The sequence below is a fragment of the Ovis aries genome, chromosome 23 (assembly GCF_016772045.2).
Source record: "Ovis aries strain OAR_USU_Benz2616 breed Rambouillet chromosome 23, ARS-UI_Ramb_v3.0, whole genome shotgun sequence".
Classification (NCBI taxonomy): Eukaryota; Metazoa; Chordata; class Mammalia; order Artiodactyla; family Bovidae; genus Ovis; species Ovis aries.
In genome coordinates, this window is record NC_056076.1 from 61,024,310 (window position 1) to 61,039,652 (window position 15,343).

At 47.1% G+C, this 15,343-nt stretch overlaps 1 protein-coding gene across 4 annotated transcripts in view; it reads left to right on the forward strand.

Annotated features, from left to right (window-relative positions):
- The first annotated feature begins 12,011 nt into the window (after positions 1–12,011).
- TNFRSF11A (TNF receptor superfamily member 11a) overlaps positions 12,012–15,343 on the forward strand; it is a 65,146-nt gene continuing 61,814 nt past the window's right edge. For all 4 annotated transcript variants that reach the window (XM_042239675.2, XM_042239673.2, XM_027960852.3 and 1 more), the window contains exon 1: positions 12,012–12,154. In XM_042239675.2, coding sequence (XP_042095609.1) covers positions 12,080–12,154 — 75 coding nt within the window. In that variant the 5' untranslated portion in view covers positions 12,012–12,079. The remainder of the gene's footprint in view (positions 12,155–15,343) is intronic.

A 15,343-nucleotide genomic window follows, 5' to 3' on the forward strand; every position in this document is an offset into this window, starting at 1 on the left:
TACGTTTTATTAATTTGTGAATCCGTTTATCCAAATGCTAACAGGTTTTCATGAAAGGCGCCATCCAGCAAGATATGCAGTGTGTTTCGAGTCCCTGTTACTATGCTATTAAACATCTTAATGTCAGTAAGACTTTACATTTATTTTCCCATGGCTTTCTATTGTAAAATATAGATTCTTTAATGACAAGACAGACACTAATATGAAACTGGGTGTGTTCTTCCAAAACAAGCTGGAAAACTCCCATCCTCACTCTTTTTAAACAGAGGTAAAAATGATACAAATAAAAGCAAAGTTTGCAAAGTAATGAAAAGTTCATTCGAAATTATGTTCCAAAGCAAGCCAGAGACTGAAGTTTTCCAGAAACCCGCAAGGGTTGTAGTTGCCGACTTCTCTGTACTAACCTGAGAGTGCCTCGCGAGTAGCCGCAGCACTCTGTGTGTGCACCTCTGTGCTCAGCATCCTCGACCTTCATCTGTCGACAGTCAGCACCCCTTTTGAGAGATTACTTGCTAAACATCAGATTAACTGACAGCCTGAATGAAATTGTGAATAATTTAAGTAACTTTAATGGGGTATCAATTCAGGTGCTATCAAGCTTCCTTTCCTTATAAGAAAAGAAAAAATGGTTCAAATAAATAGTCTCTGAACTAAACTAAAGTTTGGGAACATGAAATCAGTGTGTATTGAGTTGTCTTTTCACGAACCTGCTCTTTAAGATAAACTATTTTAGGCCATTCAGTTCAGTTCAGTCGCTAAGTCGTGTCCGACTCTTTGTGACCCCATGAATTGCAACACACCAGGCCTCCCTGTCCGTCACCAACTCCCAGAATCTACTCAAACTCATATCCATCGAGTCGGTGATGCCATCCAACCATCTCATCCTCTGTCATCCCCTTCACCTGCCCCCAGCCCCTTCCAGCATCAGGGTCTTTTCCAATGAGTCACCTCTTTGTATGAGGTGGCCAAAGTATTGGAGTTTCAGCTTCAGCATCATTCCTTCCAAAGAACACCCATGACTGGTCTCCTTTAGGATGAACTGGTGGGATCTCCTTGCAGTCCAAGGGACTCTCAAGAGTCTTCTTCAACACCACAGTTCAAAAGCATCAATTCTTCAGCGCTCAGCTTTAAGAACGTAACTTTGTCTAGACCCACCTTGTGGATCTTTGAACAGTGATAGCCAACCGCAGCTAACACTTTATGCTGATTACAAGTTCTTGACTATTTTTTGCCTAAATAATGTATATTTATTTTAAGAAGTTTGTAACTGGCTACTCCGATTCCTCAAATTCTTCAGATTGCCCAGGTAACTATATTCCAACTTTATCTTAGTTGTTAACTCTTACAAGCAAACTGTGCCTTTCATATGAGTAGACATGTTTGAAAACTTTACCGTGTACCTCATTTGGTTACTATTTTATTTCAGTATATTTAAAAAATAATAGGTTAAAGATACATGTTACTAATAAGAATAATAAATGTATGTGGTATCTGCATATCAGCGAAATAATTGGATTTTAGACTATTTTCATGCTACATAAGAATGCTCTGTTTACCTTTCCTCTAGCCCTAACCTAATGTTCTTTTCATAGAGCCATTATATGTTGATCAGAATTGTGTAGTCTTATACATTTTGAACTCAGCAAAGTATCTGACTGATTGTCTTAACATCCTTACTTATCTCCAAGGTAAAAAATATGGGTAAATAAAAGCACAAATAAAGCACTGTGCTGTGTGCTCATGGCCTAAAAAGCTCAGCAGAGCTTGTCTCCTTATCACTGGCTCTGGGCAGCCCCATTTATCAGCAAACCTTACCACGTTTTCTAAGCCATTTGTAAATGTAGTAAAACCATGCCTTTCTAAAGATTATCCAGTCGTTCACTACTCAACATTTGTATTGTTTATGGAGTACCTATACTGTGCTAGGCACGGGAGGCAATGGATAAGGCCAGCGTAGAACAGAGCTTGCAGCCAGGCAGGGAACCAAACAGGTTGAGAGGGAAGGACTGAGGAAGCCTTACTGTAATTAGGATGAGTACTTTGGAAGGCCTCTGTAAGGTGACATTGTACCTGAAAATTAGGAAGAGTGGCTTTACCCATGTGAAAACAGGAAGAGAAAAAAGAGCAATATGTGCATAGGCCTTGGAGGGTTTAGGGAACTGGAAAAAGAAGATCAGCGTGACTCCAGCATTTTAAATGTGATGGGGTATCAACAGATTAAACTGGAGAGGGGTATAGCCAGATCACACAGGTTCGATCCCTGGGTCGGGAAGATCCCCTGAAGTAGGAAATGGCAACCCATTCCAATATTCTTCTCACATGGTTGAAGTAGTACACTGGCTTGATCCAGTTCACATGATGGTTAGACAGGCTTTGGAAGAACGCTTTGGAAAAAGGCAGGAATAGAGGCTGCAGGGGCTTCCCCGGTGGCACTAGTGGTCAAGAACCCACCTGCCAATGCAGGAAACGAGGGAACGGTTCGGTCCCTGGGTTAAGAAGATGCCCTGGAGGAGGGCATGGCAACCCACTCAGGTATCCTTGCCTGGAGAATTCCATGGACAGAGGAGCCTGGCAGGCTACAGACCATGGGGTTGCAAAGAGTCAGAGGGAAGCAACTTAGCAAGCATGCAGAGGCAAGAAGCAAGCAGGCAGAAGCTAAGGCAATGTCTAAGCAAGAGATGGTGGCAGCCTGGACAAAAGTAGAGGGAAAGGGCAGACCTGATGTAAATTCGGGACGTAATACAGGCATGACAGGTTGGGTATGAAGAGTGAGGGAAAAAGAAAAGTCAAAAATGTCACTGGGATTTTGGGCTGGATTAACTGAATAAATAATGAGTGATAACAACAGTAAGGAAATTTTAGGAGTGAATCTACAGTTTGATTTGAGATGTGCCAGAATTGAGATACCTGAGAGGTACCTGTCTCGAGGTCAAGTGAGAAGTTAATTATCCAAGTGTGGGTCTCAACAGAGGTCAAGGTTGAAAACACAGATTGTGGAGTCATTGATATTTGACTAAAGCCATGAAACTAAATGAGATGGCCTGGTGAGAGAGTGACCGTGAAGAGACCCGACTCAGCCCTGAGACACTCCCGTATCTGAAGTTCAGTAGAGCAGGAGGAGCTACTCAAAGACTCGGAAGTGAGGCTGGAGAGAAACCAAGAAAGGGTGGTTTCTTGAAAGCAAAGAACACCCCGAGGAGCAGTGGTGGCCCCTTGGCAGTCAGTAGGAGGGTGGGTCTAAGGTTGGCGGAAGATTAAAGTCACTGATGACGTCAATCGTGAGCTCAGTGGGTCTGGGGAAATAGAGGCCTGATTGCAGGCGTGAAGAGAGACAGGCGGGGTTCCGGCTCTTTCAGGAAACGTTGCTATAAAGGCATCTAGAAAGGAACGTGAGGTCCAGGAGAGGCGTGGAGGAAAGTTTTGTAACAGGAGAAATTAGGTCTGTACATAACCTGCTGAGAGCAAGTCGGTAAACTGAGAGAGAACGGTGATGGAGCAGTGAGAGTAGGCAAGGACTGTGAAACAGCGAAGTCCTTGAGAAGGCAAGAGGGGTGCGGTTCAGAACACAGACACATCCAGACCTCCTCCGTGACTGGAGAGGACAGGTGCACTGGAGGCAATTTGGTAGATTTAGTGGTGGGAAGGTTTGGGGTTTTCCATCTCTTCTCAGTAAAGTATGAAGCAAAGATACTAGTGTGGCCGGCATGTGGAAAGTTTTGGAGGTTTGAGGAAAAGGAAGGTAGAAATGCTTGTCTCCAAGAATAGCAGAGTATTACGGATACAACTGTTAAATTGCCAAGCAATTGTGAGAGCTGATTTGAGAATAGTAATTACGAATTTAAAGACAGGCAGTTAACACAATTGTGGTTTGTTGTTGTTGTTGTTTTCTTCCAGACAAAATTAGCTGTTCAGAACAGACGTAAAGTATACATACAATAAAGTAGAACCAAGTCCGGGTTTTTCCAGATGCGTAAGATGAGAAAAGAATATTAAACCTCTTGCAAAGAAAGTATTATCGAGATGGACCTACGGAATCTAACTGGGAAAGAGGGGACACAACCGGATGGATAGGGTCAGCAATATGTAAGTGAGCTGGAAAGAGCTTCCTTTGAGAGTAGAAGTGAAAAGCAAATACTATACCTGTTCTGCGTCCAGCCTTTAAGGTACAGAGGTTTGAGGAAACAAAATGGAAAAGCCTGCACGCTGAAGAATAGCAATGAAGGTGATGTTTTAGGGGTGATGGTGGTTTAGTCCCTAAGTCGCATCTGACTCTAGCAACCCCACGGACTGTAGCCCGCCAGGCTCCTCTGTCCATGGGGTTTTCCAGGCAAGAATACTGGAGTGGGTGTCCATTTCCTCCTCCAGAGGGTCTTCCCAACCCAGGGATCAAACCCAGGTCTCCTACATTGCAGGCGGTGTCTTTACCAAGGGGTAGTCAGGATTCAATTAGCATAAGATGAGTCCAAGAGAAGAGGCTGAGGATGAAGGCGAGAAACCTGAAGACAGACCTTGAGTTGCCATGTGCCCAGTGGGAAGGGTTAGAGATTGAGGAGCTTTCTCGCTGACATCTGTGTGAACCTGGTCAAGCTCCTGGAGGTAAGAACGAACAAAGAGCAGGGGCCGCTCTCTGGCTGGGCTCCCTGGGGTCTGTGGCTCCTGGACTTGTCCTCCTGGGGCTCCAGCAGTTGATCAATAACAGTTCTAGTTTTTCCACCCCTGCCTCAGTTCCCACAGAGATTATAGCTTGTGAGCGTCCTGCTCTGACAATTTGTGATTCTCTGTATTTGCCTGTCAGTCTCTCCAGTTTGGGGGGCAGTGGTATGCCCTGGGACCTCCCTTCTCTTAAATGGATTTAGGAAGAGTCCATTCTGAAGGAGATCAGCCCCGGGATTTCTTTGGAAGGAATGATGCTGAAGCTGAAACTCCAGTACTTTGGCCACCTCATGCGAAGAATTGACTCATTGGAAAAGACTCTGATGCTGGGAGGGATTGGGGGCAGGAGGAGAAGGGGACGACCGAGGAAGAGATGGCTGGATGGCATCACTGACTCAATGGATGCGAGTCTGAGTGAACTCTGGGAGTTGGTGATGAACAGGGAGGCCTGGCGCGCTGCGGTTCATGGGGTCGCAAAGAGTCGGACACGACTGAGCAACTGAACTGAACTGAACTGATTTTCTGGTGGCTCAGTTGGTAAAGAATCAGCCTGCAGTGCAGGAGACTAGGGTTCAATCTGTCAGTCAGGAAGATCCCTTGGAGAAAGAACAGGCAACCCATTCCAGTATTCTTGCCTGGGAAATCCCGTGGACAGAGGAGCCTGGCGGGCTACAGTCCATGGAGCCGCGAGAGTCGGACACGACTTAACGACTAAACCATTGATCATTCAGCTTTTTACTCCTCAGGGCAGAGTGGCAACCTCAAGCTCCCTACATGTGGAACTGGAAACAGGAAGCAGCACAGATTTTTTTTTTTAATGCAAAACACAGAAAAGAGGGTAAAAGTCATTGGGGCCAGAAGGGAAGAGAGAGACTGGGCAGAAATGTTATTTGAAGAGAGAATGGACACAAAAATGTTTAAGCTGACAAAAACATCAAGAAAGGCAATGAATCACAAACAGGATCAATTCAAAGGAAACTAAGCCTCCCCATGTTAGAGTACCTGCTGGAAACCGATTACAAACAGCAAGTCTTAAAAGCAGCTACTGTAAGACTGATCGTTGGCATATCAACAGAAAACAAAAGCAATTATGTTTTTTAAATGCCGAAGGAAAATAACCGCCACCCTACAACTTCAAAAGAAGGCAAGTTAAGGTATTTTTAGACACTCGTCCCCTAGAAAAAAAAAAACCCCAAAACAGAATTTGTTAGCAGCAGACTCACACCAAAGGAAAAGCCGAGAAAGCTATTCAAGCAAAAGGAAAGTGATGCAAAAAGGAATACGGAGCCAAAAAAGGATACACAGGGACTTCCCTGGCAGTCCAGCAGCCAGGACTCTGCGCTCCCAATGCAGGGACCTGGGTTCGAGCCCTGCTCAGGGGACTAGACCCCACATGCCCCAACCGAGACCCAGGACAGCCAAGCTTATTTTTTAAAGGAAACTGGAAAATATCGAATGTTGAGATGTAAGCAACGTGCTTTTAAAAGAAACCATATGTTAAGGAAGCTGTGACAACATTAGAAAACATTTTTATTAAATAATGGGAAATATGAAACTTGTGAGATTAAAGCCATTCTTACAGGGAGCTGTACATACAGCTTTAAACACATAAATGAGGAAAGAAGGTTTAAGGTCAATTAACATTCATTTTAAGAAGTTTGAAAAGAACCATGAGGCAGAAGAATCAATAAAGATCAGAAATTAAACAGAAAAACATACGATAAGGAAGATGAAGAAAGACAATTTGATTCTAATTAATTGAACTAATAAAATCTGGTTAAACCTCAGAAAGATTACCAAGAAAAGGAGAAGGCATAAATAAATCCCCAGGTGGTGTTCAGTCGCTCAGGCGGGTCAGACTGTGCAGCCCCATGGACGGCAGCACACCAGGCCTCCCTGGCCATCACCAGCTCCCAGAGTTTACCCAAACTCATGTCCATCGAGTTGATGGTGCCATCCAACCTCTCATCCTCTGTCGTCCCCTTCTCCTCCTGCCCTCAATCTTTCCCAGCATCAGGGTCTTTTCCAATGAGTCAGCTCTTTGCATCAGGTGACCAAAGTACTGGAGTTTGAGCTTCAGTCCTTCCAATGAATATTCAGGACTGATATCCTTTAGGATGGACTGGTTGACTCTCCTTGCAGTCCAACGGACTCTCGGGAATTTTTCCAACACCACAGTTCAAAAGCGTCAATTCTTCGGCAGTCGGGCTTCTTTATGGTCCACCTCTCAAATCCATACATGACTACTGGAAAAACCTTAGCTTTGACTAGATGGACCTTTGTCAGCAAGGTAATGTCTCTGCTTTTTAATACACTGTCTAGGTTGGTCATAGCTTTTCTTCCAAGGAGCAAGTCTCTTTTAATTTCATGGCTGCAGTCACCATCTGCAGTGATTTTGGAGCCCAAGAATATAAAATCTCTCACTGTTTCCACTGTTTCCCCATCTGTTTGCCATGAAGTGATGGGACTAGATGCCATGATCTTAGTTTTCTGAATGTTGAGTTTTAAGCCAACTTGTTCACTCTCCTCTTTCACCTTCATCAAGAGGCTCTTTAGTTCCTCTTCTCTTTCTGCCATTACCAGTATTGGAAACTGAAAAGAAGAAATCCTTGCAAACACTACATTTAAAATATAATGAGACTTTATAAATGACTGTACACCAGCAAAGTTAAAAGATGAGACGGAATGAACACACTTCTATTTAAACACACACACACCACTTCTTACCAAAACCAACACAAAAGGAAACAAACTCTCTGAAGCTATCTGTTAAATACAGCAAAACTGTCATTTAAAACCATGCCATAAAGAAACCTCAATGCCGAGATGGTTTTATGGGTGAATTCTACCAAATATTTAAGGAAAAAATAACACCGTATCATACACCTTTTCGAAGGTCTTCCATACTCCTCAGTCTTGTCCAGCAAAACCCTGACACCAAAACTTGACCCAATTCAGGAAGGGCATGACAGGCCAATCTCGCTCACAAACCTGGATGTGAAATTTCTTCCTGTCGTTGTGGGATAGTATTGCCCCTTGATTTATCTGTGAGTGAACACCGATTTCTCAAGGTTCACTTTGGTTGGAAACGTGTTTTGTGGGTGAGACGTCAGCACGAGCAGAGAGAGTGAATAGTGGAAACGTCTGTGTTTCCTGAGCTTCACTGGAGGCTTGTGAAGCCTTATGTTTACTCAATAACGTCACTTTTTATGTATTTGCTTTAGCTCTGTGCCCAGTAAGTATTTTCTGTCACCACATGAAAAAAATTACATAAGCTGATTAATTATCATTCTTGTGGACATTTATAAGCGTGTTATTAACAAGATTGTATCTATTTTCTGGTGCCTAGTACAGACCATTAAAATATAATACTATTGACATAATACTTACAAACCATTCCCCTGAAACAAAAATGACAGCCATATTTTAATTTACCTTTTCGATTCTGGAAACTCAAAAAGTTCTTGCAGAAGTGGGGAGTAGTGAGGATTTTCAGGGTTAGTTGCACATTAGCCATGCAAAATAGTTTTCAACTAATGCTATGATTCCTTTATTTTTCTCCCCAGTACAAATAAAACAATTCACCATTGGCTGATTACTCTGTAAAAATTGGAAATATTTAATAAATGTTAAAACATCTGTTGTTTAAAATGAATTTTGCATTTATTACGTATAACCAAAATTTAATTATACGTGTGCTTGTAAATGGACTTATAAAAATAATAAATAACACTTTCTGTAAATGATGAGAAATCTCTTTATAGAGCAAGCATTCTTCATTTAATAGGAAAAACTACTATTTATCTTCCACGTTTCTCATAATAACGCCATTTATATAGGAAAGATGATGTCTTCAAGCTCATTTTAATGGATCTTGTTAATAACAAATGTATTCTACATTAATCTCTACAAAGTATTTGAATTATTTGAGTGATCTGTAAATATAGAAATAAAGTCTTTAAAGGTAATTATTTTTTCAGGTAAACTTGTTTCAGTAGATTTAATATGGTGACCTGGGCATCCTGTTGTTGAGAGTGCTTCCAAAACCAGCACATTCACCTCTGGGACTTTCCAAGCAGAAGTTTTAAGTCCCCTAATCTTTTTTTGAAAAAAGAAGGGGTAGATGTTGGAAATACGCCAGGAGTAGGCCTTGGTGTTTCTCGTGAAGTGCCACACTGAGTATACCCTCTCCCACGAGTCAGTTCCTTTTATCAAAATCAAAGTCTCCCACACAGCCATTTCCAGAAAGTCTGTCTCCACATTCAAGACAACAAAAGGCCAGATAAATATTTCTCTTAATCTGTAATTTTGTTCAATTCCTATACTTCACTTCATCTGGAGTTTTAACCTCTCTTTACCGAATGTCCATACCTGTCAGTTAAAGTACAAAAGTACTTTTTCCTCAGTGTAAACAGCTTAGGAACATCAAAAGTTGAAATGAGTAGTTTCTACTTTTTCTTTTATGACTCACCTAATGCTAATATTTGGTACTTTAACCTAAATGTCCATCAACAGATAAGTGGATAAAGAAGATGTGATACGCACACCATGGAATAATACTCAGCCATAAAAAGGATGAAATGTCTTTTGCAACAACGTGGATGGAGCTAGATACTATCATGCTAAGTGAAGTAAGTCAGCTTAATATGAGGAATCTAAAAAAAAAAAAGAAGCAAATGAACTTATTTAGAAAAGAGAAACCAACTTACAGGCACAGAAAACAAACTTACGGTTACCAAAGGGAAAAGGGGAGGAGGGATAAATCTGGAGTATGAGATCAACAGATATACACCCACTGTATTTAAAATAGGCAAACACCAAGGATTTACATATAGCTCTCTCAGTATCTTATAATAACCTATAACTGAAAAAAGTCTGAAAAAAGAATAAATATAACAGAATCACTTTATATCTAACAGTATTACTATATAAACTAACACAGTGTTGTAAATCAGCTATAGTTCAATTTTTTAAAACCTGGGGAAAAGTTGGTGCTTAGTAATAAGATACACTCCAGAGCCAGACAGCCAAGGTTTGAATCCCGGCTCTGTCACTTACTCCAGGTGACCCCAGGTAAGTTATTAACCTCTATGCCTCAGTTTCCTCATCTGTAGGAAGGATATAGTATTCCTTGCAAAGCTGTTGCAAGGATTAAAAGAATTTGTAAGTATGCTATTAGTATTTGCTATTGTTGTCTCTCCAGAAACTTCCTTTGCTTAGATAAGTAAAATCATGTTTTTAAATTATTTTTTACAGACATGGGATGATATTTCTCTGTAACTAGCTTTTTCTACTATGATATGGAATTGCTTTGCCAAAGGATATTTGCACTTTTAATTTTTTTTAAGCAACACTACAGATTGCTTTCCAAAAAGCAGAAAAGTAACTGGGCAGTGTACCCATCAGGCTGCCCAGGAGAGAGTCACAAAGTAAAGGAGCCTGCGTGCCTGCCGCAGCCCAAGGCAGGAGGGGCAATGGCAGTATGCCGTTGTGTGGCCCTTACCCTACACCTAGAGCCGCAGAACTTCATCTGGAGGTAGGCTGTGATGTCATACGTTCACGTTGCAAACCCAGAACTAAAACAACAAAACAAACGAGAGGCATATAAAATAAGCTACCAACGGAGAAAAAACATAGCCGTAAAAATACCCAAATCATCCAGAAGAAGGGAAGGAAAAAATGAGCCAAGGTGGAACAAATACAAAACAAATAGCCAGACTTAAATTTCACCATATTTATAATCACATCGAAGTGAAGTGTTAGTTGCTCAGTCGTGCCCGACTCTTCGCGACCCCATGGACTGTAGCCCGCCAGGCTCCTCTATCCATGGGATTCTCCAGGTAAGAATACTGGAGCGGGTAGTCATGCCCTCCTACAGGGGATCTTCCCGACCCAGAGTTCGAACCTGGGTCTCCTGTATTGCAGGCAATTCTTTACCATCTAACCCCCTTATCGGCTACGTGATTTGCAAATATTTTCTCCCATTCATTAGATTGTTGAAGCCTCAAGCCAACCCGCTCAAGTATTCTTGCCTGGAGAATTCCACCGACAGAGGGGGCTGGCGGGCTACAGTCCCTGGGGTCGCAAAGACTGGACACAACTGAAGCGACTTAGCACAAGCACCCAAGTGGGGAGGGCTTGGAGGCGCGTCTCTGATGCTTCGGACACAAGTGTCTCTGACGCTCCGAGAGCTTGCCCTGCGCCGCTGTCAGCCACAGGCTGCTCTTTCTCTTCTTCTTTGGCCGAGGCGCGCCGCTTGTGGGGTCTTCAGTTCAGTCGCTCAGTCGTGTCCGACTCTTTGCGACCCCATGAACGGCAGCACGCCCCTGTCCATCACCAACTCCCGGAGTTCACTCAGACTCACGTCCATGGAGTCCGTGATGCCATCCAGCCATCTCATCCTCGGTCGTCCCTTCTCCTCCTGCCCCCAATCCCTCCCAGCATCAGAGTCTTTTCCAATGAGTCAACTCTTCCCATCAGGTGGCCAAAGCATTGGCGTTTCAGCTTCAGCATCAGTCCTTCCAATCAATATTCAGGACTGATTTCCTTTAGGATGGACTGGTTGGATCTCCTTGCAGTCCAAGGAACTCGCAAGAATCTTCAACACCACAGTTCAAAAGCATCAATTCTTTGGCACTCAGCCTTCTTCACAGTCCAACTCTCACATCCATACATGACCACAGGAAAAACCATAGCCTTGACTAGACGGACCTTAGTAGGCAAAGTAATGTCTCTGCTTTTGAATATGCTATCTAGGTTGGTCTTAGCCGACTCATTTGAAAAGACCCTGATGCTGGGAAAGACTGAAGGCGGGAGGAAAAGGGGACGACAGAGGATGAGATGGTTGGATGGCATCACCCACTCGATGGACTGAGGCTGAGCAAGCTCTGGGAGCTGGTGATGGACAAGAGAGCCTGACGGGCTGCAGTTCATGGGGTCGCAGAGTAGGACACGACTGACCGACTGGGCTGGACTGAACTGAGCTGAGTTCCGCCCCAGGGAACTGAACCCGCGCCCTCGGGGGAGGTCCCGGCCTGGAAAGCTGAGCGCGGGCTGGGGGCGCGCGCGGGGCGGGCCGGGGCCACCGGGCTACCTTCTTTCCGGGGAGTGTGCCCCCGACTGTCCCGGGATGCGGGCCCGCAGTGCCTGCGGGAGCCTCCCGAAGACAGGAGCTCAGCGGGGGCGCGGCGAGAGCCCCGGATCACCCCCAGCACCCCCAGCGCCCTGGACTCGGGCGCAGCCCCCTAGTCCGGGCCCTGCGCCGGGCGCGGCCGGAGGAGGGCGCAGCGCGGGCGGGGAGGGTGTCCGGGGGCGGGGCGGGGCGGGGCGGGGCTGGACGGGGCGGGGCAGGCGGGCCCGAGGCCCCGGGCCGCCGAGCGGGCAGCAGAGGCCGCAGAGCGGGCCGCCGTCCCCCGCCCTCCGCGCCATGGCCCTGCGCGCCCGGCGGCGCCGCCCGCTGCCCGCGCCGCTGGCGCTGCTGGCGCTGCTCGGCCGGCTGCAGGTAAGGAGGCCGCCCGCCGCCCGCGCCCCGCGCCCCGGCTCCCTGCGCGCCCTGCCGCGCGCGGTGCCTCCGCGGGGCCGAGCGCTCCGAGACCCGCACGGAGCCGGGGGGCTGAGGATTTGGGGGGAGAGCGACGGGGGGTGCGGTCGGACGGTGGGAGGAGGGAACTGGGAGCCTCAGGGATGCGGGGTGCAGAACAGGGAGCTGCGGGACCCCGGCACCCGAACGCGGAGGCCTCCAAAAGCCCCACGTAGGGGCAGGCGTCGGTGATGGGGCGACTGGAGGGGCCCCCGCACGATCGCTGCCGCGGAGACAGCGGCTTAGACATGGCCCCTTCCCCTGCGGACGGAGTCGAGAGAAAACTTCAGAACCGCAGGCCGTGCCCAAGTTAAGCGACCGTCCTAAGTAGGATTCTCCTTTCGGGCCATTCTGAGCCCCGGTCCTCAACTCTACCTGCGCCTCGCACCGTCTCCCCACCTCCGCTTGGCAGCTGTGGGAAGGTGGGCTGGCTGATGCTCGCCCCGCGGGGGTGTCCATCCAGAGCTCGCGCTGAGACAGGGTTTGGTAGTTTAGTGGCTCAGCTGGTAAAGAATCCGTCGGCAGTGCAGAAGACCCTGGGTTCTCCTTCCAGAGTTCCATCCCCGGGTCGGGAAGATCTCCCGGAGAAGGGCATGGCAACCCACTCCAGCATTCTTGCCTGGAGAATCCCACGGACAGAGGAGATATTTTTCTGAAAAAGGAAATCAGAAAGAAAGAAAATCAGATTTTCTTATGTTCCCCTCTTTCCGTAAGTCTCCCTTCTCCCCTCCAGTTCCACCGCACACCCCTCCCCCCCACCGCCGCCCCACTCCCACGAACCTGCAAACAGTTTAAGAACCACCGGCTCAGGTTCCGGACCAGAATGACATAGAATCACTTCTCAGAACCCCTGTGATGATATTGGGACAAAATAGTATTCACAGTTGGAAAAACCAACGCACCTGGGGCGCTTGAAGTCAGTCGGGGAGCTGGTCTGTAGGGAGCTGCTCTCCGAGCGCTGAGCGGGCGGGCAGGCGGGGCAGCGGGCGGCCTCACCGCGGCCAGGCCCCGCTGGGGCTCCAGCCCGGGAGCAGCCCGGGACTCCCCTCTGCGGCCTTTCCCCTCGAGTCCCCCTGGAGTCCCGGGGGCTGTTCAAGACTCAAGGGCGGGGCCGGGAAACCATGTCTCCCCGATCCGGGTTCCCTCCCCATCCCAAGCCCTCTGGGAAGAAATCTCTCCATCGGATCACTTGGTCCAGTTGCCAGGTGAATAAAAGCAGTTATGGTTTTCTGTCCCCTGGAGGAGAGCTATAGTGCGGGAAAGCCAGCCCCACAGTCCTCTGAAAGCCTGCCCCTTGGAAGTCCCTCAGAGGGAAGGGCAAATGCTGGTGGTTTTCAGCTTTCAGCAGCTTCAGATTCCCCTGCTCTGTTACGACTGGCTTCGGCTCTTGCTGACAGCTTCCAGAGCGAATGGCACTTCTAGGGCTGTGTTTGGAGTGAGGAGAGATGGCAAACCAGCCTGGGACGAGAGCCTGGGCCGAGAGCCTGGGCCGAAGTACAGGCTGTGGGCTGGAGCAGATGGCTCTCTGGAAGAGGTGGCCTGTTCCTTTCTGCCTCGGGGAGCCTCTGGGAATGGCTGAGGGCAGGGTTGCTGGGAAAGCCTGAAGGCGTTTTCTCAGTGTGAGCACTTCAGGTGTTGCCCAATGGAGTGTTCAGCAGGTTGGACAGGTGTGCTGTCTTATTTGAGCCACAGGATGAGGGCTCCAGGGAATAGCTAGCCACCTGGGAAAACCCTGCTCACTACACAGCTCAAAAAAAAAAGCACCTCACAGTGTTAACTGCAAAAACTTCATACGTGCATGTATGAGTACATGCGGCGCTGTAGGGTCTGACATTGACAGCAGTTGCTATCAAAACGTGTCTTTCTCAGGACTTCGCTGGCAGTTCAGTGGTTAAGACTCCATGCTTCCAGTGTGGGTGGCACAGGTTGGATCCTGGGTAGGGGAACTAAGATCCCACACGCCTCACGGTGCAGCCAAAAAAAGCCAAAATACCCATTTATTTCTCAGAGCTATCTTTCAGCAAGTACTATCTACTTTCCCCCACCACCCCCGCCCTTTCCCTTTGAGCTGCATGAATTATGTGCATTTTTAAATCATACCTAAACAGGAAATGGGGCTTCCCAGGTGGCTCAGTGGTAAAGAATCTGCCTGCCATTGAAGGAGACTTCGGGTTCAATCCCTGGGTTGGGAAGATCCCCTGGAGAAGGAAATGGCAACCCACTCCAATATTCCTGTCTGGAGACTTCCATGGAGAGAGGAACTGGCAGGCTACAGTCCATGGGGTCGCAAAGAGTTGGGCACAGCTCAGCGACAAAACAACGCCAACAGGAAGCAGTGGAATGATGCTGGAGTAGCTCTAATCAAATGCTGTGTGTGTGTGCCCAGTCTCCCCAGTGGAGACGCCTTGATTCTGAGCCTGCGTGGCCGTGTCCCCCCTGCAGAAACTGTGGTTCCAGGCGCCATCCTGCAGTTGCAGCTGCTTTTGGCCACCGGTTCTGTTCAAAGAAAGGAATTGCCCTGGTGGTTAGTTTTCACCCACTAGGCAAGGCCTAGAGAGCTGTTGGTGGGGGGTGTGGGGGAGGCGTCGCTTGTGTGAAATAGCTGGCAGAAACCGCTTCCAGAAAGTGCCTTATCTGCAAGCATTGCATTTCGTTCCATGAACATCATATTAAATCGATTTAAACGTACCTGGAAGGCTATAAGGTTGGCCTTTTAAAACATCTCTGCGATCGTATCTCTGCGCCTGTGTCAGTGAGGGCATTTGAGTTCAGACAGAAGAGTGTTTGTCTACAGAAAGAAAAACACTGAAATCTTTTATGTTGATCGTTCTGCTGTTGGAGTTGAGAAATTATAGGAGCAGACTGTGTTCATTGAGGTCATTGATCACACAGCCGTGTTTATCCCTAGTAATCCAAGACCTAAGGGCAGAGTCGCTCAAACCCGGGCCAGCAAGTGTGTTTGGTATTTGCGATGTAAAACCTTGTGCTGGGGAGGTGCACGGCCAAGACACAGCTGGGTCTTCACTGTCCAGTCCAGAGGACAAGGTGGGTGAAGGGTAACACCGTCTATACACAAGGCGGTGCAGGGAAGGAGGCAGGGATACAGCTGGA